The following is a 25,489-nucleotide window of genomic DNA, read 5'->3' as shown; positions in this document are numbered from 1 at the left end:
ATCGGATGTTAGGGCTCATTGATAATTGTCGTACATTCTAAAAAACGAATACTATTATGTTTGGTAAATAATTTTTACCAAATATGCAAATTATTTAAAAATATTTGCTTTTATGATTAGATAATTACTTGAATCTTGGACAGCCTGTTCCTTAATGATTATTAAGGAACAGGCTGTTTTCTTATTATAGTGCACGCATTTTATGACGGTCCCTTTAAGCCGGCTGCTCCTCAAACATGGCTGACAGTTGACAGGGGACGCAAGGGACTTCCCACAGCTTTCATTTCTGACAAGTTCTGTAAAAGTTTTAAAAGCGACTCTCTCTCCGTAGTTAGCGACTAACATGAGGTTAGCCGTTGAGAATTTGGTAACACTGTAGAAAATGGTTTAGTTTAATTTTTTTTGTTATTCACGTTTAAAATGTACAGTTCGACGCCAGACAACGGTCTGATACGCTCTGAGGAATGTTCTGGCAGCGCTAGCAACCTGTTGGTCCACCGGAACCTCAGATCTGTCCGGAGACAGCAGGTTGAGAGCAGCATTAGCTTGTTAAGCTTGGCGAGCGAAGAGGACGAAGAGGTCCAGTTTGACAGTAAGGATCTTTGCTTCTTTAACAAGAGTTTAATTTTAACGAATAATTCGTTTACATCGCATTTTTAGATCTTCTGGTACAATCAAAATTAAAAATATGTTCATTGATGCAGCTTTTCCAGATCTCGCGAGGCTAGCTGCAACCCATGAGACATCACTATGACCTTACTTGATTATATGAATTAATTGAAGATATTTTACATTTAAAATATAATAGTTAATGTTGATATAACAAATGTGTTGTGCAGTTTTCTTAATGCATCATCTTAATTAATTCATATTTTTTGTGGAGTAAATAATCACAACTTTAATATTCAGCTATTACCTTTTTTTAAGGTGCAAGCTCTAATCTTTAACTGTTAGGGAAATTATGACCTGTTTTCTGTATATTTTTAAATTAATTTACTATGTCAGAGGTGATAAAATAATTAACGTAGATATATATTGCCCAAAAATGGCATCCACACAAACAACTTTACAGCATAAGTGTTATTCATTATGGTTAATGAGCTATCTATATTAGGAATTTTATAGGCCATATTGACTAATTACTTGATTATAATTGCCAAAGTTGTGCATATTTTTATGTGTGACTAGACTGCCTGTAATTGAAGCTCATGAAGAACATTATCCTGTTTATCCTCTTTTTCTCCAGTATTATTAAGCTTATCCGTATGATTTCATTTTTAAAAATTTTTTTTATTGTCTCGTTTCATGACACACTTTGGGCTTTTTGTTATTCAGTACAGGGTTAGGTAAAGGATTAGAGATTATTATTCCAAACCAACAGTCTGCAGTTGGGTGTAATGTCTGCTATGTAATGAGATTTCCATGGTGATGGCAACAGTACCACTGTATCTTGGTATTTATAAAGTTCAAAACAAGTAAATATACAGTTATAGCTGCTGTTTAATTTAAAGCCAAACAGCTGTTGTTCAGTTGTGGCTGAAGTACCGTTATGAGAACCTCCTCCAGTCATCCAGATGAAGCCTCCACTGATCAAAATGGTATCCTCCAGTCATCCAGATTTATCCTCCAGTGATCCAGATGGATCTTCCAATGATCCAGATGGATCTTCCAGTGATCCAGATTTATCCTCCAGTGATCCAGATGGATCCTCCAGTGATCCAGATGGACAAAGGAGCGTTCCCAGGTGATGCTCCTCTCAGCAGGTGTTACACTCCGTAACCATCACTCCTTTAAACTGACCAAAAAAACTTTCTACATTCCCATTCTTTGTACTGGTTTCCATACTAGTTAATAGTATTTTTGAAACAAATATTAAAAGCACAATTTGAAGAGTTTTTAATATTCAAGTGTTCATCATTCATTGCATTCATTGTGTCAGCATGTTTTAACAGCTCTGACTTGTTCTTTGTATAGACTTTTGTTACTTTTTTTTGGATGCAATAAAACTCTTGAGGAATTTTAGCCTTTTTCATTTTTTTTTTTTTTTTTTTACTTTTGGACAATTATGTCTAACCATGGCAACAAGGTATAGTTTTTACAATTCTGATAAGCACCTCAAAAAGCTCAGTTCCCAGAGGAATTGGAAAAAGAGACTTTGAGGATTCAGAGCAGAGGGAGAAGGAGGAAGATCAAACCGTCATATCCCAACTCCAATGTTTATCTGCCCGGGTTTCTAACCATGTGACCAGGCACAGATTTAAAGAAGAGTGGCAAAAGCAAATGAGGAGGATTAGCAGAGCTTTCCATGAACTGATGATGTCATCCAAGATGCTACTGTGGAATCTCGTCTCTGCTGCTTGCAGATGGAGTTGTTAGGATATCATGATAGTTGTGAGGCTGTCTTCAGTCAGAGGCTTCTTCATATTTGTTGTGAGACTGACTGCTACTAGAGATCCTTCCTGCCCACAGCATTCAATCCACAAAGCCTCTTAGAAGAGACTTGGACGATATGAGTGATGACGACATTTAATTTCTCATTGGTCTAGACCAGTGTTTCTCAACCTTTTTTGGCCCAGCGCCCCCCTTTATCCAGGTCCCTCACCGCCCCCACCAAAGAATTTGTAGGCTACTTTGCACTGATCATTATTTTATCATTAATATTACTATCACTATTATAGATGTTTTGATTTTTATGCTTGTTTCTGTATTTATCATCAAAAATAATTTCCCAGAGAACAAAAAAGTCATGGGAATAAAAATTATTTTCACAGGCGTCTATAAAAAATGCAATGAACATTCAAGTTAAAATTTGTAGGCCTAACAGTAGCCAATCAGAGTGGAAAAAAAAATTCTTATTTTGTGTCATTTTCTAGTTGTTAAATATTCCACAAAATGACCAAATAAAAAATATACAACATGCCAGTTTAAACTTTGAACTATTTGCAAAACGACTGAGCTCTGCAACATTAAAACATGGATAGAACTGTAACTACATTAATCATAACTCTTCTTCTCTTCAGTGTTTGTCAGTTTCTGGTGGTGCAGCTCTGTGCTGCCTTCAGGAGAATGGGACATCAGAGTATCATCCATAAAACTTCACCCTCATGGCATTTATTGTGCAAACCAGAGCTTTCAGTGGAAAAACAAAAGTTCCAGGTCCTTTTAATGCCATACAAATATGAGACAGAAACATGGATTATATCTCTATATAGACCTGTCTATTGATTATAGATTAATAGTTTTACTGGACAGAAATTACAAAGAACAAATCTGGTTCTTAATCAAATCCTAATGAGTCAAATTGAAAGTGTCATGGAGTCTCAGCCTCATAACACTGACATGAAAAATAATATTGACATGAAATATAAATAAGTGATAAGTTATTTACTGTTATGGTCTGTAAGATATATTTATTCTCAGTATTAGATGTGGTCTCAACAAACCCATGACATTTCAACAATATTATTTTACCTTTTATCTGGAAATAGTGTCTGTTTATTCTTTCCATACAGTTCTCTGTATTAATTATTGCTCGAAAGGTCTTGCCATACCAGTTTATTCCTCTGTATTTACTTTAGTTTCTTAGTTTATTCTTGCATTTTGTTCTTCATTCATTTCCATTTAGTTTCATTTGATTAGTATTATCCTCTCTTGATTCATTTAGTTTCTTTCCTGTTGCTACATTTATTTGATCATTTATTGACGCTTCACTCATCAAATGCAGCTCCGACTAATCGTCATGTGTTTCACATCATGTGTCGATTTTTCACTGTTCAGCATCGAATTCTCTGTTTTTATGCCATAATTCACATCTAGTTCGTCGCTCCGTTTCATGTCCCGCTTCTCCTGTTTCAAAGTTTTGCGCAATGTGCGCTTTCTTTTTTTTCTTTTTTCTTTTTTTTTACCGCGTATGGTGCAGGGCGGTAGGGAAGCGTATCGATGGGGAAAAGGCAGACTGACATAAACCTTTTAAAACAACGGAAACAATTTCTGCATTCTGACTATTGAAATTTAACAGTGCTGTGTTGTTCTATCAACCCCGTTTCATACCGGATCACTTACAGTGTTAACGCTATAAAATGAACCCTCTCTTTCGTGGTATCACCTATGGAGTGATTTCTTGATTTCTTTATTTAAATGGGTTCATTGTTCAGAGGGATACACAGTGAGGGTGTCGTGATTTCTGCTACCAGTAGCAGGAGGACGGAGCTGCGCCAAGAAGCTAACAGAAGCTACAAACACTGAATAGAAGAAGAGCTGCCATCGATACAGTTGCAGCCAAGCATGATTTAATGTTACACAATACAGTTTTACCAAGTTGCTCAAAGTCTAAACTGGCATTGTTGTACATTTAAGGTGTAAAGTTTACCTTCGACTAAACGCCCCCCAAAGGCATCCCAGCGCCCCCTGGCGTCCTCTGAACGCCCCCTTGGGGGCGGTACCGCCCACGTTGAGAACCGCTAGTCTAGAGTATCTTTGAATTGAATCAAACGTCTTAATTTTTTCTTAATGTTTGTTCTTACTTGATCATAATTATCATGTTTACATACATTTTGACATTACTGAGCAGCCTCTATTTTTTTAACTTAAATTTTTTATTTATTTATTTGTTTTGCTACCTGTGTGCCTCTGTTTACTTATTACTGTACTGTAAAACTTTCAAGACACACTCAATTGGTACACACGTACACACACATTCTGCATTATAAGGAGAAAGCGAGTGCCTCACTAGCCCCCTTAACCCCCCACCCCCTTTCCCTTTTTGGTACGTCTCGGCTTATGCGTGCGTGCGTGTTGAAGAGAGGGTGGGCTGGTCTCCACTGGACATAGCAGATAAGCCTGACTGCTGGGCGCTCCCTTATGTAAAAACAAGATGAGTTCACTTCATGTGCTGCAGTCAGAGGGAAGAATCATTAAAGCTTTCATTGTCAAACATGGACCTAGGAGACATAAACATTGTTGAAATGATAGCAAAAGCAATTGAAAAAGGTATGTGGCTAAACTAAAAGTATACTGTGTTCCAAATATTAACCAAAGAACAGATTTTTTTTTTTTTTTTTTTTTTTTAATGAATATTCATTGTGTGTGTGTTGTGTGTGTGCTCAGCTTCAGATTCGGAGAGTAACTGTGAGCTCCTGATGGCCGGCAGACATTACCCATCCATCCAAGAGTTTGCCTCTGCGATCCCCAATCACCTTCTTCTCGGCTCGCTGCTGGAACACCTGTGCTGCGTCTACGAGAGCAATCCAGCGCGCTCGCGGATGCTGTTCAAAGGTAAGCCGCTCAGCAGGCTTCATGTTTCATACACCTAAGCTACACATAAGCTATTCTATTTGAATTGTTCTCCTCTGACAGTGATTGGCCAGCGTTTGGCAGCCTTGAACCTTCTGTCACCTTTGGCTATCAGTGATGAATTCAGCACCATTAGACTCCAGCACAACCGAGCGTTCACTGAGCTACTTAACGCCGCCAGCTCCTCGCTCTATCCACAGGTACAGTTTAGCAGTTTTGTAACGAACACATAATGTCTCATCACAACAGCAGAGTTTAATGTACTTTACTGGAAATCGATGTGATCGACACAAAGCATCGCAGGAATTGTTTGTTGTTCACAAATAAGAATGTAAACACTATTTGGAGTGGATTTTTGTTCAGCACATCTGAGTTATTTGTAATTTCACAGTTTGCTGTAAATCTTGTGGGGAATGTAAATGCAGCTACTTTGTGTTGCTCTGCCACTTTATAAAATGCATTGAAGTTTGTGACAAAATATCTGGAAGATGAAGGTGTTAAGGACTTTTAGATGTTTAATAAAGTTGTGGATTTGGTGTTTGACACTTTGGGGGGAAGAAAATAAGTTCTGTTTTAACAAATTGGTTAATTTATTGTTACTTTCGTTTTATTCACAGGGCCAACAATGTCTTGGCACTAATCCACATAACCCAGCTGTAAGGTAACGTGTCTAGAGTTATTTTTGTTTTTCTTTCAAGCTGTTTTTTGTGCGCTCTAACAGCCGGATCTGACCACAGGCCAAAGGAGGGGCTGTTTCAAGCCCAGACTTCACGCTATCTTAGTGAGTTTGAAGAAATATGTCGGCTTGGAAAAGGATCATACGGAAATGTTTTTAAGGTATTACGCTGATCATTTCTTTCAAATTCTTTAAAAACTTTTTTCATGTTCAAATTTAATTTATTTTAATGTAATTGTCACTGTGATTTCTTGATCATCATTTTGTAGGTTGTGAACAAACTAGATGGTCAGAGTTATGCTGTGAAGAAAATTCTCATCAAAAGAGTCTCCAAGGAGGATTGCATGAAGGTCGGCTTCAAGATTTAAACTGCATTATATCACTTATAATGTAATATACCTCACCCTACTCAACAAAAGGTGTTTTTTTTTCCTTTCATCTTTACACATGGATTGAAATCATCTATGTGTTTGGTCGTTGTTAAGGAAGAATTTTTATATTACTGGTAAATTTAGCAAAACTCTGGCTCTGATACTTCCTTTTGATCCCGGGTTTTCTCGCGTGGCCACGTGCGGGGACAAAAACACAACAATGCGTGTTGACGTCACAGAATTACAGGATTTAATCCAATCAGAAGAAAATATAAAATAGTACAGGAAACTAAAGAAAGACAGATACAAACATTGTTACCTGAGACAAGAAGACAAAGAAATATCAAGGACGTCCTTGGAGAAAGAGCTGGTGCAGAAGTAAAATAAATCAGCTTTTTTCTGAATTGTTTCCCTTGTGCACAAACTTTTATACCTGTAGGTGTGTTTTCCTCTTTAATGTATTCAAATAAGGCGTATCTCTACTTGACCAATTGGAAGACATCTCTGGCCCTTTTAAATTTAGAAAAAAGTCCCGCAGTTTGGTCGCAAGATCAAACACCTTTTGTTAAATAAGGTGTAAGCAGACTCTCCGAATTCATGGTGGTTTATGGCTTTCACAAATCAGTGTGAAAAGCTAGAACTTCCTACTGATTGTTTCCCAACAGACAAAGAGCAGATCAGAAGATCTTGGCAAACAATCTGCTTTAACTACAGTAAAATATATCAATAGGTCAGAATATGTTATAAATTTTAAAACTATAATTATGGTATTTCAATCAAGTCATGATAAATTCTAAAACTAACTTATTTTAAATTTATTTTCTTAACAGTATCCGGCCTCCTGTGGCTCTACAGCCATCTGGGCAAAGAGAAACAGATGCAGGAACCTCACAGGTAGCTGTGAAATTCTGGTTTCTCTTCTGCTCTGCCAGGAACAAACCTTTAATACTTTATTTTAATTCAATGTAAAGTTCTCCAAAAACCCAATTTGTTCTTCTGCACTCAGCATCTCCAAAGTTTAGTCCTGATATCAAACCAAAAGCAATAGATATAATATCAACAGAAAATAATGAAGTACAATTCCTGTTTCTAATTAGGAATTAGAAACAAATAAGAATTAAGACATTCATTCACCATAAACCTAAGTATTTTCTAATACTAAACAAATCATTTTCATGTGATTCTAATATAGTCAGAAATAATACAATTTCAAATACATTCATCATTAACTAAATTAATTCTAAAACAAGATAATAGAATTTTAGTCAAAACATGTTATTAATAACTAAGAAAAATGTCTTACAAATTAAATGTTAGTGATTTAAAACATTTTATGTTATATTCAGTTTTTGCACCATGTCAGATGTTAGTTCTGGAAGACTTCTCATCCTGGTTACGTGAACCGACCAAAGTTCCCTTTCTCAGAGTAATTCAAGTGATAATGTCCTCCACCTTCCTGCATATGTTAATTTATGACCTCCTGTCTTTAATGATAAGACCCCAGGGGTCTGAGCCGAGGCTCTCCTGCAGATCCTATAGTTCTTCGGGTTTTAAATCACTAACACAAACCTGTTCAAACTTAAGAAATTCGTTCTAAAAGGTTTAAACTGTGTTAAACACTCAAAATAATAATTTTTCTCAACATCGTCTGCTTGCCTTTTGGATGGGATCAAGTGTTTTTGCTCCAGCTGCAATAATTATTTGAAGTTTATTGAATGTAATTGTGAATTTTATCAATTACTACCTCACAGCAGTGTTGTAGTACTCGAGGTCGGTCTTGGTCTCGAGACCATTTTTTGATGGTCTCGGTCTTGTCTCGGACTCGACCGCATTTGGTCTCGGTCTTGTCTCGGTCTCGGGCGCTGAGGACTTGGTATTTTATTTCAAGACCGGTCAAGACCGCAAATGTGAAAATATCACTAAACATACAGCATACTGTCCAGTTTACTTGTTAACATCTTTGTTTTCAGTGGATGCAAAAAGCACCAATTAGCACCACCTTTCACTCGCACGCGGCGCTGAGACATGCGCAGTGTTTTTCTCTCAGCGGCACATGTCTGTCTAATAGTCAGTAATAGAACAGCGCTGCATAAATCATAAGAAATCTGATGGCCACAGCTAACTCAGCAGCGCTTCGCTTTCACAGACGGTGGGGACTATGTCTAACTTTTTTTGTCACTTTGAAAAGTAGCTCAAAGAAAGGTAAGCTCCGTTGACGTGATGTTAGCAAAGCTTGCTTTATAGAGACACATAAGCATTTGTGATGAAAAAAGACACTCACTGCGCTGAATTATTGTGCGGAGGTGTTGACTGACTTGTCGCAAATATGGGACAACACTGTGTCCAAAAGTCTGCAATATAGTGACGTGACATTCAGGAACAGTCCGATTTTTCTGAATGGCTCTTAACTTAGAAAATAGGACTGAAGTGCCACTGAGCGCTGTTGTTCTATCAGATTACCATACGCTGTCAGAATAGCATACATGCAGCGAGTATCATGCCTGCGCATTAATAAGTCCGACCCTCAGAGGAGTTGTCAGTTCACCATACGCAACAAGTTATGATGAAAATAAGTCATTAAATTGTTTTCAATGATAACTGTATAGATATACATGTGTTGTCATGGTTTCAAAGTGTATTTAAAGCAAGGTCTGGCTGCAGCTGCAGTCAACTACAACACACGCCTGTGTAAAACTCATTAACCTACTTAACTGCTAAGTCAGGATGCCATACAAATGTTGATAACAAAGTGTATGATGATCTACGTCATGATTCTATGTTGCTGATTAAATAAAATTATTTGGTGATGACTGACAGATATAGCCATGAGTTCGTGCTAAGCGTATGGCAATCTGACAGCGTATGGCGACCTCACAGAACATCGTTCTTTGTTCTTGTAATGTTCTGCGTACACTGCAGTAGCTATTAGGATTTTATTTAATTGTGTACATTGATATTTTTTAAATTAACAAATAAACAAAACACAAGAACGAAAGAGCACGCAGAGCATGCACATTACTCTTTCATTGTTTTCGTTCAAAGTGACAGCTGTAATGTGTGCCATGGTGTCAGACTACCTGGCTTCATGTAGCGGGAGAGCGGGTGAGAACAGTCACGGTGAGCATCTTATGGTTGGTTACTTCTTGCTTGTTGCTCCTTGGTGAGGGTTCATAGTTGCGCATTATTTACCGTCAGGGCATTGCCTCAATTGCTATGTTTAATGGTGCAGAGAGAGAATGGTGCTATGTTTAATGGTTTTGTTATTTTTTTAGGGATGGCACGAGACCACCGCGGATTGTAGCACAGAGATGGAACCAAAGCAGAACAAAGAGTTTGTTCTGCTTTTAATATTGGTAAAATTTATTAAGTATTTAATATCTAGGGGTTTTTATGGGAATATGGATCTTTTAGGTCAATTTGAGAAGTAATTTGGATCATATTTCACATTTTATTGTATCACTTAGAGCGGGGCGCTGGTCTTGGTCTTGACTCTGTCTCAACTTCCCTCGGTCTTGGTCTTGACTTTGTCTCGGACCCTAAAAGTCTTGGTCTTGTCTCGGTCTCGATATGCTTTGGTCTTGGTCTCGTCTTGGTCTCGGGTTAGGTGGTCTTGACCACAACACTGCCTCACAGTGCATAGTTTATTTCTAGTTTTACTCAGAAATGACAAACTTTAGTATACAGTGGGGAAAATAAGTATTTAGTCAGTCACCAATTGTGCAAGTTCTCCCACTTAAAAAGATGAGAGAGGCCTGTAATTGACATCATAGGTAGACCTCAACTATGAGAGACAAAATGTGAAAACAAATTTGAGAAAATCATTTTGTCTGAATTTTAAAGAATTTATTTGCAAATAATGGTGGAAAATAAGTATTTGGTCACCTACAAACAAGCAAGATTTCTGGCTGTCACAGACCTGTAACTTCTTTTTTAAGAGGCTCCTCTTTCCCCCACTCATTACCTGTATTAATGGCACCAGTTTGAAGTCGTTAACAGTATAAAAGACACCTGCCCACAACCTCAAACAGTCACACTCCAAACTCCACTATGGTGAAGACGAAAGAGCTGTCGGAGGACACCAGAAACCGAATTGTAGACCTGCACCAGGCTGGGAAGACTGAATCTGCAATAGGCAAGCAGCTTGGTGTGAAGAAATCTACTGTGGGAGCAATAATCAGAACATGGAAGACCTACAAGACCACTACTAATCTCCCTCGATCTGGGGCTCCACGCAAGATCTCAGCCCATGGGGTCAGAATGATCACAAGAACGGTGAGGAAAAATCCCAGAACCACAAGGGGGAATCTAGCGAATGACCTGCAGAGAGCTGGGACCAATGTTACAAAGGCTACCATCAGCAACACACTACGACGCCAGGGACTCAGATCTTGCAGTGTCCCCCTGCTTAAGCCAGTCCATATCCAGGCACGTCTGAAGTTTGCTAGAGAGCATTTGGATGTTCCAGAAGAGTATTGGGAGAATGTCATATGGTCAGATGAAACCAAAGTAGAACTATTTGGTAAAAACACAACTCGTCGTGTTTGGAGGAAAGTGAATGCGGAGTTGCATCCAAAGAACACCATACCAACTGTGAAGCATGGGGGTGGCAACATCATGCTTTGGGGCTGTTTCTCTTCAAAGGGACCAGGACGACTGATCCGTGTACATGAAAGAATGAATGGGGCCATGTATTGTGAGATTTTGGGTGCAAACCTCCTTCCATCAGCAAGGGCAATGAAGATGAAACGTGGCTGGGTCTTTCAGCATGACAATGATCCCAAGCACACTGCCAGGGCAACGAAGGAGTGGCTTCGTAAGAAACATTTCAAAGTCCTGGAGTGGCCTAGCCAGTCTCCCGATCTCAACCCCATCGAAAACCTTTGGAGGGAGTTGAAAGTCCGTGTTGCCCGCCGACAGCCCCAAAACATCACTGCTCTAGAGGAGATCTGCATGGAGGAATGGGCCAACATACCAGCAACAGTGTGTGCCAACCTTGTGAAGACTTACAGAAAACGTTTGACCTCTGTCATTGCCAACAAAGGATATACAACAAAGTATTGAGATGAACTTTTGTTATTGACCAAATACTTATTTTCCACCATTATTTGCAAATAAATTCTTTAAAATTCAGACAAAATGATTTTCTCAAATTTGTTTTCACATTTTGTCTCTCATAGTTGAGGTCTACCTATGATGTCAATTACAGGCCTCTCTCATCTTTTTAAGTGGGAGAACTTGCACAATTGGTGACTGACTAAATACTTATTTTCCCCACTGTATTGTATTGGGGCTTTATTTAATAGACCAAACAAAGTAGTTCAGAATTGTCATGTGGATTTGACTTTAAAAATGTTTCACAAAACATTATTTTTTTTTGGAAAGAACATTTGGTATAAATGTTTAAATGGGGCTAGATGGACAAAGTTGGTAGAGGCATGTCCCAAATGGTAGTCCAACAAAACTTTACCCAGAGGGTTAGAGCAGCACACTTTTCAATTTTGTTTGTAAAAGTCTTAAACAATAATGAACTAAAATAACTGTGTGTGGGTCTTTCACAAAATATCTTAAAAAAACCTCAATGGGTGTGAATCCTTTTGGAAGGTGACGTATTTCTAATGCCTGGTTCACAGATTTTCATGCTGATTTTTAACGTTTGACCCAATTTTCCTCTTCTGACAATCTCAAGGACGCTCTGATTACTGGGATACTATAAAGATAATCTATAGAGCATCACTTCTTTAACCAGCATCATTTTTGTAGTGTTTTTTTCTCTTACAAATAGTCCACAAACTATCATCGTTGTTTCTTCTCAGTCGGCCATGTTTATTTCCCCTGAACTCACATTTGATTTTGAGACTTTGTGAGATTTCCTGACTGTCATCTGAATGTTGGTGAGTGAAACATATCTGTGTGTGGTGTGTTGTCTTAGCCGTGTGGTTGAACACCACACACTGTAGAACCAAACCAGTTATATCTGTGATTTATTGTCATCATGTTTAAGCTTTGAAAATCAATCAACAAGTTTGAAATGTTCCCATTGAACAGGCACACAGCTACAAATTTAGATGGAGGTTTTATTTTTGAATTGTTTCAAAAGAAATGTTTGAGTTTAACATTTCTTCCAGATCTATGGCAGGGCTTTAATCTAACCAGGCCCCTGTGTGTGTTCTAGGTCCTAAGAGAAGTCAAAGTGTTATCTAGCTTGCAGCATGTAAACATCGTGGGCTATCACACAGCATGGATGGAACATGTTCAGCCAGCCGTCCGTGAGTCTTTATCATGAACAAGTTGACCCAATATTAACGAGAGAAGATTTAGACGGATCTGTCCTAACTCTGGCTTTGATAACCTCCTTTATTGTAGATCTTGAGTCCCACCTTCCTGCTCTGGAGTCCCCTGGACAAAAAGATGGGTGCGATTAGTCATTATGTTCTCTCAATATCCTTTATTTACATTAGCCTGCGGTTGTCCCTAACTGACAGTACACCTCCTGTGCTTTATATCTTTTTTGTTTCATTCACAGTTTCGATGACAGCCTTGACAACAGTAGTAGCAGCAGCTCTTCTATAGTTTTCCAAAGCCACAGTCAAGGAGAGACTGGTGCTGCTTCCAGTGCTAAAGGACCTCCAATGGAAAGCCAGCCAATCAGAACGTTAGTCTCAACCCAGGACTGCCAGGTGGTGTGTCCCAAGACGGTGCTCCGCCTCCCGGAGAACTACGTCCCCTGTGTGTTCCTGGGACAGGGGGAGCCCAGGAACGGCTCCAAGTGTCCTGCCATGGGCTGGGATCGGTCGGCCATGTTGGACGAGGACTCTAGCAGAAGCAGCGTTGAGCTGAACAACAACTCCTATGTTGACAAGGACCATCAGCAGTGGGCTGAAATCCACACCCACAGAAAAGATGTGGGTGTTTTAAAGGCTCATAACCACTACTTTGTCTTTTTTTTCTCCCCAATTTTTCTGTAAGGAAAACAACATAAACAATAGAGATGCACTGATCCAATATTAATATTTGTATCGGTTCCCATATTATGAAAACAATCAGATGAGCAGATCTATTCAGTCTAATTCTGTGCTTTGTGCTCTGAGCAGCGTCATGCTGTATTATCTTACTTTATATTTAGAATTCCTAATTGCACTTACTGAACCATTAGAAAGGTTTGTTAGTTTATTTTTTTAATGTTTGACCAAGGTAGCCAACCTATTGATTTTATTACTTTATTTCTTTATTGTTTATTTTACATTGGTTGTTCTGCTCCTTTTTGCACTGATTGAATATATTAAAGTTGTTTTTACATGTTTGGCCAAACTAGTGGAGCTGTTGATGTATTTCAGTGTGCTGTACTAGTGCAAAACGGCTGAATTAAGTCAAAACAGATCGGTATCCGTCGACACTAAAGCTCAGATATCGGAAATGAAAAAGTGGATCAGTATATCCCTATTTATTATTAGTTTTTTTTGTCTATGTGCAGGTTCAGTTCCACCTGATGCTGTACATCCAGATGCAGCTGTGTGAGCGCTCACTAAAGGACTGGATCTCTGAAAGGAACTCAAGGCCACAAGAGGAACACATCCCAACATGTAAATGTTTTTACATTCTCTGCAGTCCACCAAAAACGCAGTTTCCTCATATTGATACAACTTGAAATGAGTTCTCTACTTTGAACAATTTCCAGATTGCCATTTGGGAAATAAAATATTTTTGCTTCAATTCAATTGCACTCTGGTATAAAAATGGTCTAAATATCCGTCTTCTTCTTGTGTCTGCAGCTCCTTATGACTGTGTTGATGCTGAACTCACACTGAACCTGCTGAGGAACATTCTTCACGGGGTCGAATACATTCACTCCAGAGGAATAATGCACCGAGACTTGAAGGTAACCGCGATCGATTTTATTTCTCATCTTATTCATTTAGGTTTCTAACACCTTTAATTGTTTTGCAAAAGCAAATCTGGAAATTGTCCACAAATGTGTAGACAATTTTTTAAAAAATTTCCACATTTTGTCACACTACAGCCACAGATTTTAAATGAAGTAATTTTTTACTGCAAAGTTATGAGATAAACCAACAAAAAGCTTTGCTTTTGAGGTGGAAGGAGAATGATGCTTGTTTTATGGACCTGTTTTATAGAAAATACAGAGTAGAGTTGGGATTTCTCTACAGCTCCTCTATTAGTCAATACTCTGTTGAACCGCCTTTTGCAATTATTTGATTGATTTTGATTTTATTTTATTGATTCATTACAGACATAACCATTGCCTTGAGCATATCCACATCAATACTGATATGAATCTATGCATCTGTATATGTATGCATACGCACAGACACATACACACACACACACACACACACACACACACACACACACACACACACACACACACACACACACACACACACACAGTTGAACATATGTACAAGAAAAAGAAAAAATAAACCCTTGTAAGTAAATTTATATCAATCAATACATCCACTTTAAAGGAATGCAGACCCAAATTAATTTTCTAATGAACACATCTATACATACATACATACCCTTCTACATACACACACCCAACAATATACATAAATACAAAAATCCCATGTACACATGTCTGAAAAGTGGTAGGAAGAAGTAACTGTTTAGTTACACTTCTTGTGGGGTGCAGGGATTGTGACATTATTGGAATTAACTTTTATCTGTCCTGTTGACACATTCTCCCACCTGAGCCATGAATCTCTGCAACTCATCCAGAGGTGCCACTGGCCTCTTGACTGGCTCTAAGTCTGACTCATTCCTGTTGTGGATGATGCGTCGCTCAGAGCTCCATGAGACGTTTAGCTTTGAATAGATATACACCTAACTGAGCACACATCACTGTTAGCACCAGCTGTTTTGGAGAGGAACTGCTTGTTCTGACAGAGTGAGTTACCTCCCCATGAGAACAACAATTTCCTTGCCAGCAGTACTCTCTGAGGTACTCTGTTTTCTTTTTAATTCTGTGACTTTAGAAGGTAAGTGGCTGTAATGGAGTCTTAATAGATGCGTTAGGGCACAGGTCTGCAACCTGCGACTTGTGAGCTGAAAGTAACTCTTTGTAACATCCACAATGGCTCTTTACAAATTTGGCTAACACAAAGGTGCAGCACAAAAAAAAAAATTAATATAGATGTAACAACTGTAATTTTTTTTTAACTGTTTCCCAGTATTTAATCAATTCTACCTTGAGTTTCACAACAAAATGACACAGCTGTCAGTAATATTATTTATTTCTCATTATTATCTTGGAAACAATCTTTTTTTTTAATGTTTTACATAATTTTCTACAATATTATCTTCCCGTAGAAGAATAATGCATAGTTTTTTTTTTAATGTTTTGTTTTTCGTTGTTTTGAAGCCAAAAAACAGAAACAAAATCAGGATTCTCTAAGAACGACCACGCATTTCCTATGATTGATATTTATTAAAGCATTTAAGTTTGCCTTTCAGCGAAGGTTATATAACATATTTTGGCTCTAAGTAGCTTTTGTTTATCTGAGGGGAGAAATGGCTCTTTAGTTTGTAAAGGCTGCAGACTCCTGTGTTAGAGTAACAGATTCAATAGAAACACACCTCGGTGTTTAGATATTTTATTTAAAAAAGTTTTTTAGAATTTGTCCTCCAGTTTAGTTATGTACTGCTCAGCATACAATTCAAGGAAGTTTGTGTTTTTAATGTGACGGGAAGTGAAAATCTCTAAGGTGGAGGAATACTTTAGCAAGGCATTAAATTTTATCTCAGCTGAATGGATCAAATCTTGTAGCTCAGGTTCATACAAATTGCTGTGCCGCCTCTTCACTGTCTGTCACAAACGAAAGGTTTTGGATCTCCCATTGGTTGAAGACAAAGTTGTACAAGCTTTCAGGAAGAACTTTTTTCAGCTCCTCCTTTCTCCCTCTGATGTGTTTCAGATAAATATTACTTTTTCAAATATCGCGAAGTGTCTTTGGCTGCTGGGTAAGTTGGATCAGTTGCTCTCTCTGTTTAAAGAAGCGTGGCTGAGTTAAGATGGAGGGTAAGCGGCCGTCGTGGCTGCAGACTATGAGCGGAGCGCTCAAGGTGAGGAGTTTGATCAGCAGGGAGCCATTCCTCATGTTAGGCGTGTGGTTCAGGAACAGGAACAGACAGCTCTGCCCTGCTGCGCTCAGCTTGTTGACACCAGCTCCGTATCTCAGCAGCAGGTCCACCAGCTGCTCGTTTCCCAGGTTGCACGCTTGGTGGAATGGCGACATGCAGGCCTCGTTTACGATGTTTGGCTTTGCTCCGCGCTCCAGCAGCTCAGAGACGCAGCTCACGTCTTCATCCAGGACTTTGGTTGCTTTCGTCATCACTGCAACTGCAGCGAGGTGCAGAGGAGTGTTCCCAGAGTGATGCATCCTCTGAAAAACAAAGTTTCATTCAATAGATAGCTGAACACAGCATTCTTTAAAGGGGGGATATAATGTAAAGTTAACCTTTTTGAGCTTTACGTCATGTCACAATGTCATTTCCTTGTTAAAACATATCTGGGGTGTTGCTTTGATTCTTTTATGAATGTTTGAGGAAACATGGGAGATTTAGGGTGCCTAAATATTTGCTTTCACAAATCTCCTCCTCTGAGCTGCAGTCTCTAGCTGAGCTTCACCCCCACCACCTTCAATCAGCTCCTCCAGACTAGCAGCAGCAGCAATTAGCAAACACATGATGGAACTTCACATATGCAGAGTTTATCATCCCAACTACTTCTCAGCCCAGCCCTCCCAAGAAGAGATGTAAAAAGCATATTGAGAAGTACTGTTAAGATGATGTGCTGAAGGTGGAGTGAAAGAGCAGGAGCTTCTTAAAGGGACAGAGGCCAACTTGGGGCCTGATGGTATGGCTGAAAAACATATCACGATATAATTGTTTAATACCAGTTGATATTGATAGTTATTGATTAGTCTTTTGGTTTGAATATCTGAAATACTGCCATACTAGGGTCGTGACCTTCCTGTTTTATCCAGTTTTTACTCAACACCCTTGTTTATTATTTTTAAGCAACTATGCAGCATGGCAGCCGAAACTGCTGCTCCAGAAAGTATCTCAAAAGGTTGTTGCTAGGTAACCAAAGAAAGAGTTAGTCAGTGCCACCCACCTTGTTCAACTGGCTGTGAGAGGTCATGTATGACATACACAACATCGTGGTTATGCTGTAAAATAGCACTATGTGCTTGGAATATACACGATACCGCCCCTTTAAGACTTTTTTAAAGGTATGATATGTGTGAGTAAATGCCAACCATGTTGACGTCAGCTCCGTGGTTGATTAAATTAGATGCTATGTCCTGATGGAGGATTGATGCTGCCATGTGCAGAGGTGTCATTCCACTGCTGTCCACCACGTTCACGTTGGCGCCGCAGCTGATCAGCAGCCACACAGCAGACTGCGCTCTGTAACGCACTGACAGATGGAGAGGCGTTTGCTGACTCTGATCATCTATCTAGTAAGAAACAAAAATTCAACATAGGCAAAATTCTATTTTAAAAATGTCATTGTTTATTAATTTTTTTATTTCATGTTCAGAACTTGCGTAGAACGTGTTAGACCTCACCTGCGCGTTGACATCAGCTCCGTGCTCACAGAGCAGCTGTAAACAGGCTTCAGCCTGCCTGCTTGCTCTCTCCACAGCTGCCCAGAACTTGGAGGAAGGTTTTATCCGGGTCGTCGTGGTGATCGGCCAGTTGATGATGACTAAATGTAGCGACGTCCGACCCAGCTTGTCCCTGTGGAATAAGCATAGTTGGTTCCAAAACCAGACCAGTGCGCTCACTGTCAGGACTTTGTGGTTTTGTTTCGTTTTTTATGGTTGCTCTCTTAACAGGAAGTGTAAAAAATATGATAGAGCACAGCAGCTCTCAGGTTCTGGTCGCAACGTGTGTAAACTTGTAAACCTGTATCTGGGATGTTTGTACACACTTGACTTGAGCATCAGCTCCAGCTGACAGCAAACTCTGCAGGCTGTGGACTCTTCTGTAGGTAGCAGCCAGGTGGAGGGGAAGGATAGAAAATCCCTAACGCAACAAGAGACATCCATGGACCAGCTGTGTGCATGAGCCACCTTTGTTTTATTTTCAAGCATTAAACATGTAGTTCCAACATTCCTGCTAGCATTTAGCCTTTTTAAGGTGCTACTTGTTAATTTAAGTTTAAAATTGTTTCTCTAAGAAGCCATTTCCAAAAAAGGGCCTTACCTTCCAGAACACTCCTCTTGATGAACCGTCCTGTATCTCTATCTGACTGTTGCTCCCATACTTCTTTACCATGTTTTCTATTCCTCTAACATCTTCATCCAGCACAGCAGTGTAGAATTCATTTCTGTAAATCTTAATAACTTTATCTCTCTTATCTCTGCTTTGGTCCTCGCCCATGGTGGAGGATTGCAGACTGACTGCATCGAGAGTCTTCTTTAAGACTTCCATTGATTTGATTCTAGTTATTCTGGTTTTTCATAGTAAAGAGTAAATCTAAAAAGAAATGTCAACATCAACTTCCTCCTCCATGTGTTTGGTGTTCTCATCAACTACTTCTCCTTCTGTGTTTGGTACACAGAAGGAGAAGTTTGGAGAAGTGTGTTTGGTACACACTTCTCCAAACACAACATACAAGTGCATTGCATAGTGCAAGTGCATTGCACTATAGTGTGTATGCAATGCAAACACACTATGCATTGCATAGATTAATGCATAGATTATTTGCATTAATCTATGCAAATAGTAATCTATGCAGATTACTATTTGCATAGTAATCTGCAAATCCTACTATTTGCAGATTAGTCTATATGACTATTAGTCATTCTGACCTAACTTTGCCGTTGCGGCCCAGCCCCATCTGATAAGCCAGGCTACGTTCGGGGCCTGTGATGGAGGCTGTTGACACCCACCAGAGGAGTTTCCTCTTGTTGTTGCAGTGTTTCTGATGATCCATCCATCCATCCATCCATCCATCCATCCATCCATCCATCCATCCATCCATCCATCCATCCATCCATCCATCCACCCACCCACCCACCCATCCATCCATCCATCCATCCATCCATCCATCCATCCATCCATCCATCCATCCATCCATCCATCCATCCATCCATCCATCCATCCATCCATCCATCCATCCATCCATCCATCCATCCATCCATCCATCCATTTTCTGCCACCTATCCGGGGTCGGGTCAAAGGGGGCAGCGGCTTCAGAAGGGAGGTCCAGACTTCCCTTTCCCCAGCCACTTCTTCCAGCTCCTCCGGGGGAACCCCAAGGCGTTCCCAGGCCAGCCGAGAGACATAGTCCCTCCAGCATGTCCTGGGTCTTCCCCGAGGCCTCCTCCCGATGGGACATGCTCAAAACACCTCACCAGGGAGGCATCCAGGAGGCATCCTTACCAGATGCCTGAGCCACCTCAACTGGCTCCTCTCAACGTGGAGGAGCAGCGGCTCTACGCTGAGTCGCTCCCGGATGACCGAGCTTCTCACCCTATCTCTAAGGGAGAGCCCAGCCACCCTGCGGAGGAAACCCATTTCGGCCGCTTGTACCCGTGATCTCGTTCTTTCGGTCATGACCCAAAGCTCATGACCATAGATGAGGGTGGGAATGTAGATCGACCGGTAAATTGAGTGCTTCGCTTTTTGACTCAGCTCTCTCTTCACCACGACGGACCGGTCCAGCGCCCGCTTCACGGCAGACGCTGTCCCAATCCGCCTGTCGATCTCCCGCTCCCTTCTTCCCTCATTTGTGAACAAGATCCCCAGATACTTAAACTCCTCCACTTGAGGCAGGACGACCCCCCTGACCCGGAGAAGGCACTCTACCCTTTTCCGGCTCAAGACCATGGCCTTGGATTTGGAGGCACTAAGCCTCATCCCGGCCGCTTCACACTCGACCGCGAACCCCTCCAGCAAGAGCTGCAGATCATGGTCTGATGAAGCCAACAGGACCACATTATCCGCAAAAAGCAGAGATTCAATCCTAAGGCCACCAAAATGGATCCCCTCAACACCTCGGCTGCGCCTAGAAATTCTGTCCATGAAAGTAATGAACAGAATCGGTGACAAAGGGCAGCCTTGGCAGAGTCCAACTCTCACTGGAAACGAGCCTGACTTACTGCCGGCAATGCAGACCAGACTCTGACACCGGTCATACAGGGACTTGACAGCCCGTATTAAAGGGCCCAGTATGAGGTTCGACTATTCAACGGACCCTCCTCTCCAGGACCCCTGAATAGACCTTACCCGGGAGGCTTAAGAGTGTGACCCCTCTGTAATTGGAGCACACCCTCCGGTCCCCCTTTTTGAACAGGGGGACCGGTCAGGGGACCCCAGTCTGCCAATTCAGGGGAACTGCCCCCGATGTCTATGCGATATTGCAGAGTCGCGTGAGCCAACACAACCCTACAACATCCAGAGCCTTAAGGAACTCTGGGCGGATCTCATCCACCCCCGGGGCCCTGCCACCGAGGAGCTTTTTGACCACCTCGGCGACCTCGTCCCCAGAGATTGGAGAGCCCAACCCGGAGTCCCCAGGCTCAGCTTCCTCAACAGAAGGCATGTTGGTGGGATTGAGGAGGTCTCCGAGGCATTTTACCCACCGGCCCACAACTTCCTGAGTTGATGACCTCAACTCGGGAGGTCATCAACTCCTCGCCCATGGTGGAGATGACAGTGTTGTTCCGTTCCTCCCAACCACGCCCCCTCCAGGTCTCACCGTCATTCCCCATGTGAGCGTTGAAGTCCCCCAGTAGAACAAGGGAGTCCCCAGGAGGGGCACTCTCCAGTACCTCCTCTAAGGACTCCAAGAAGGGTGGGTAATCTGAACTGCTGTTCAGCCCGTAAGCACAGACAACAGTCAGAACCCGTCCCCCCACCCGTAGGCGGAGGGAGGCTACCCTCTCGTTCACCAGGGTAAACCCCAACGTACAGGCGCCAAGATGGGGGGCAACAAGTATGCTCCCTCCTGCCAGGTGCCTCTCACCGTGGGCATCTCAAGAGTGGAACTATGTCCAGCCCCTCTCAAGGAGACTGGTTCCAGAACCAGAGCTATGCGTCGAGGTGAGGCCGACTATTTCTAGCCGGAACCTCTCAGCCTCGTACACTAGCTCCGATTCCACGTTCCAAGAGCCAGCTTCTGTAGCCGAGGATCAGACCGCCAGGGTCCCCTCCCTCGGCTGCCGCCCGTAACACAATGCACCCAACCCCTTTGGCCCCTCCGACAGTTGGTTAGCCCATTGGAAGGGGGACCCACGTCTCCTCTTCGGGCTGAGCCCGGCCGGGTTCCGTGGGTAAAAGCTCGGCCACTAGGCGCTCGCCATCGTGCCCCACCTCCAGGCCTGGCTCCAGAGTGGGGCCCCGGTGACCCGCGTCCGGGCGAGGGAACGCCAGATCCAAAGTTAGTCTCCATCATAAGGGGTTTCTGATAATTGTGCTTTTTATAGTTACTGCTTGACAAAAACTTTCAATATTGCTTTTTTTTTTTTATTTTATTTTTTTAATTTAATTGGTGGACGAACTCCTTTTTTGTTTCAACATTTTCATGAATGTTTGTCATAAAAATTGGGGCTGGAACTATCCATTATTTTACTATTTGTTTATTCTGATGATTAATTGGATTATACAATTTTAAAAATCTATTTTATAAGATTCAAATAAACAAATAATTATTTTTTAAATAAAGAAATGAACATTGAACAGCCTGAAATGCAGTAACAGCATTCCTTTAGTGACTGCTTCATCATTTGTAGCAAAGGATGCAGCATCAGCTAAAAAAAAATCTGTCTGACATGTGAACAGTTCATCACTTTCTGCTGGACTGTTCTGTACAGAATAGGGCTGAGCTGGTGGTTATATTTGGAATTATCAGATAAATGTCTGAATAACAAAAGGTTCATAATAGGAGATTTTCTTTTTGCAGAATTTGAACCAAGGTTGAACAAAAGCTCTGGCACTTGAGGAATTCTGGATAGAAGAGATTTACAGACAAATGAAGTTTTTATTTATTTATTTTATTTTTTATCCTAAATGCAAAACGTATATGTGTCTTGGTTAAATTATTCTTCTGACTGAGTTGTTCTTAAATAAAATCGTTTTATGTTAACTTGTTTCACAAAAATATTTCCTATGCTGAGTAAAACTGCTGAGGCTAGCATTTATTTCTTACTATATTTATTTTAAAATGTTGCTGAATTCTTTATCATTTCTGGCTAACGATATTAAAACCCCCAGCGGAGCGTCTTAAAGCCCACATGTAGACGTGGAGCTCCGGACTGAGGAGCCCTACTTTATAAAATTAAAAAAAACTTCTCTGGCCTCTCATTTAAGGATTTACAAATATGCTACATAAGTTGGTAACACTCTGAAATAATACTTTCATTTGAAAGAAATCTAACTAGACTTAGAAAAGAGACTTAGATCCTGTTTTGTGTTTAAAATTTAAGAGTATTGCAGTATCTTAAAATTGTAGAGAATACTTTTTGCAGGGGCTTAAAAATGTACGTAATGTTTTATATCAATTGATCTTAAATTTACAAGGCCTTGAAAATATGAACTTTTAAGCAACTTTAAAAAAACTAACAATAAGATCCTTTTTGTCAAAGTTCTGCACAATCCTACTATTTTTTCATTATTTCTCAAAATGTGTTTCTCATGTCTCAGTGGTTACAAATGTCTCACTTTTTCTCTCTGAAAAACTGAATCCTACATATTATGCAAACTCAGCAGATGATATGTTAGCAGCAGCAAAGTTAAAAAAAATTATCCCTGAAACCTTGGAGTTCTTCACTTTTACAACTGATCACATGGTAAACTAATCCTAATAACTTTTCCTTCTTTTGGTTTTTCCAGCCCAGGAACATTTTCCTCCACGGTCATGAATGCCATGTTCGGATTGGAGACTTTGGATTGGCATGCAGGGATATGATAGTAGATGACCATAAAAGAACAATTTCTCCTGGTGATGGTAAATTATTAAACTCTGTCTTATTACATTCTCACAACATACCAGTAGATGGCGCCATTTCCTCTGACTGGTTCTTTGTGTTTTCAGGTTCCACCCATACATCAGGTGTTGGCACGTTTGTGTACGCTGCACCAGAACAACTAAAAGGCTCTCATTATGATTCAAAGGTAATTAGAACTGTTACATTTTTTGTGTTGTGATTACATAGTTTGTGAATGGATTATGTTTTAGATCAAAGACATTCTTCTTTGCACATTTTGTTTTTTGAGCACTAAGTATAAATGTTGCTCTTGCAGTCAGACATGTACAGCATCGGGGTTTTGGCTCTGGAGCTGTTCCATCCGTTTGGGACAGAGATGGAGCGGGTCCGGACCCTGGGGGACCTGAGAGAAGGAAAAATTCCAGACTCCTTCTGCCACAGATGGCCAGTTCTGACTAAATACATCGTAAAGCTGACGAGCAAAGACCCCAGCCTTCGGCCAGCAGCCAGCCAGCTGCTGGAGAGTGAACTGTTCCACAATAAAGACATGGTAGTACGGGATAAATATCTGCCTAATAATATTCATTTAATTCTTCAGAAAAATATGCAGATATAGTTTAGGATTACAGTGCATATGTATACAGTATATGTGTTTAGTTTGAAGTAGGTTTGGGCCAGATTCAGATATTAAGGCATAGTAGTTTACAACGTTACAAAATGGCATACATGTGCCATCATCCAGTTCATTTAAAGTGTTTCAAATGAAGCGCCAGAGAAAGTTCAGTCAGTCTAGATATAGATCTCTCTAGAATTCCCGCTTCCTAGACTATTTCTGGACACTGTCAGCTGGCTGAAAGACAGCTATTTCTACTACTACATTTTTCTCTCACAGAGACATTTTTTCTTTAGGATACACTACTGAGCACTGGTGTTCAATAATTAGTGATGTGAGGTTCAGAAACGAGCTGATTCTTTTGAACGACTCTTTTCTCTGTACGATAGGACTCTGCACACATCGCAGTACCTAAGATTCTATTTCATTTAAAATTATATTTATTTAAACGGCAAATAAATAAAATCCAGTCAGTTTTTTTGTTTTAACTTAATACATATAATTGAACTTCTTATGTGAACTACTTCCACAAAACTAATTAATATAAAACTGTATTAGGGATAAATGGACTTATTAGAAAAATGTACCTTTTCAAAAATGAATCCTTTGAATGGCACTTTGAAGTAAACGGATCCTGAAGGTTTGGTTCCTTTCAAAGAGTGCCATCTCTAATTAACATTCTGCTGCAGGCACTACTAAGCTACCACTAGCTTTTTATGTTTTGCTTATGCCTCTACTGTGTATCACTAAGAGATGTGTTGCCTTATATACATAATGCTCCAGCATCACCTTCCTACACTTTTAGCACTGAAGCCTACACATTTTAGTCACCACACAAGCCAGGCTGCCAAAAATAATGAAACATTCTGTAGCTCTCACATGCCATATATACTGTACGTTTGACACTGCAACAGCATTTACACAACTACTACTCTAATATCACAGCAATGGCCAAATATTGACATTACTTAATCTCATGCGGCACTGTTCAAATGTTTGGTCTGCCTTAATCATGACCCACTCTCCTCTGGGTCTCCTTTGCTTGAAACCGAAAGTAAAAGTGTCACCATAATCTACTTTCCAGTATCACTGCTGGCCCAAGCCTACTTTCAAGTTCTCAACTGTGATGCAAAAAAAGTGCCATCTTTTTTGGATCAACAGTGCTTTGTTCCACTTGGAGCTAAGGCACCCATAATAACTACCAACCAGTTGTAATATTTATTTTCTTCTTTTTCAGGTCATCCATGGTTTACAGAAAAGAGTGGAAGAGCAGGAGGAGGAGATCATGCAGCTGAGGAGGCAGATCAGTCAGCTTCAGAACTCAAAAGTCACCGTCAGCTTCACTGAACTGGACAAAACCTGAGCCTAAAAACATCAAGATTGTCTAAAACTTAATTTATTGAGCCTCTAATTTACTTGGTTTGACTTGATACAAATGCCTGCATGTGTGAACATTTAAGTGTCTTGTACTAGAGATGGTAGTGTTCTTTTTCTTTTTTTTTCCAGCTGCTAAATAAACCCTCTGAGGTATTTCAAAAACACTGTGATATTTAGTTTGATTTTAGTGTCTATGCAAAAT

At 40.4% G+C, this 25,489-nt stretch overlaps 2 protein-coding genes across 8 annotated transcripts; one reads left to right on the top strand and one right to left on the bottom strand.

Annotated features, from left to right (window-relative positions):
* The first annotated feature begins 212 nt into the window (after positions 1 to 212).
* Positions 213 to 25,451, top strand: eif2ak1 (eukaryotic translation initiation factor 2-alpha kinase 1). Of its 7 annotated transcripts, XM_081601128.1 has the most exons (17): positions 213 to 348; positions 429 to 592; positions 5,107 to 5,274; positions 5,356 to 5,492; positions 5,910 to 5,953; positions 6,030 to 6,129; positions 6,238 to 6,318; positions 9,612 to 9,692; positions 12,512 to 12,605; positions 12,703 to 12,751; positions 12,863 to 13,241; positions 13,811 to 13,919; positions 14,109 to 14,215; positions 23,203 to 23,317; positions 23,405 to 23,484; positions 23,614 to 23,850; positions 25,148 to 25,451. In XM_081601128.1, the coding sequence occupies exons 1-17, from the start codon at positions 344 to 346 to the stop codon at positions 25,271 to 25,273; spliced, it is 2,076 nt and encodes a 691-aa protein (XP_081457254.1). In that variant the 5' UTR covers positions 213 to 343; the 3' UTR covers positions 25,274 to 25,451. The 7 variants fall into 7 exon arrangements, with proteins under 7 accessions (XP_081457254.1, XP_081457253.1, XP_081457252.1 ...); XM_081601127.1 differs by having other exon boundaries at positions 215 to 592; positions 23,614 to 23,847; XM_081601126.1 differs by having other exon boundaries at positions 215 to 592.
* On the bottom strand, positions 15,935 to 19,105 carry LOC103482161 (ankyrin repeat domain-containing protein 61). The gene is made up of 5 exons (XM_008438139.3): positions 18,571 to 19,105; positions 18,296 to 18,390; positions 17,931 to 18,102; positions 17,619 to 17,819; positions 15,935 to 16,739 (listed from the first exon to the last, which is right to left on the bottom strand). Exons 1-5 carry the CDS (start codon positions 18,796 to 18,798, stop codon positions 16,287 to 16,289), a joined length of 1,149 nt encoding a protein of 382 aa, XP_008436361.2. The 5' UTR covers positions 18,799 to 19,105; the 3' UTR covers positions 15,935 to 16,286.
* Positions 25,452 to 25,489: the final 38 nt, after the last annotated feature.

Source organism: Poecilia reticulata, chromosome 19 (assembly GCF_904066995.2).
Source record: "Poecilia reticulata chromosome 19, P_reticulata-male-v2, whole genome shotgun sequence".
Taxonomy (NCBI): domain Eukaryota; kingdom Metazoa; phylum Chordata; class Actinopteri; order Cyprinodontiformes; family Poeciliidae; genus Poecilia; species Poecilia reticulata.
This window is presented reverse-complemented; position numbering and strand designations above follow the sequence as displayed.

Excerpts from the sequence above, each read along its gene's own strand:
- LOC103482161 (XM_008438139.3), bottom strand. The coding sequence starts at position 18,798 with ATGGAAGTCTTAAAGAAGACTCTCGATGCAGTCAGTCTGCAATCCTCC. Across the intron at positions 18,391-18,570 it reads CAAGAGGAGTGTTCTGGAAG|GGATTTTCTATCCTTCCCCT; the intron begins GTAAGGCCCTTT and ends TTGTTGCGTTAG. Across the intron at positions 18,103-18,295 it reads GGAGCTGATGCTCAAGTCAA|GGACAAGCTGGGTCGGACGT; the intron begins GTGTGTACAAAC and ends CTTATTCCACAG.
- eif2ak1 (XM_081601126.1), top strand. The coding sequence starts at position 421 with ATGTACAGTTCGACGCCAGACAACGGTCTGATACGCTCTGAGGAATGT. Across the intron at positions 5,954-6,029 it reads CCACATAACCCAGCTGTAAG|GCCAAAGGAGGGGCTGTTTC; the intron begins GTAACGTGTCTA and ends ATCTGACCACAG. Across the intron at positions 14,216-23,202 it reads TAATGCACCGAGACTTGAAG|CCCAGGAACATTTTCCTCCA; the intron begins GTAACCGCGATC and ends TGGTTTTTCCAG.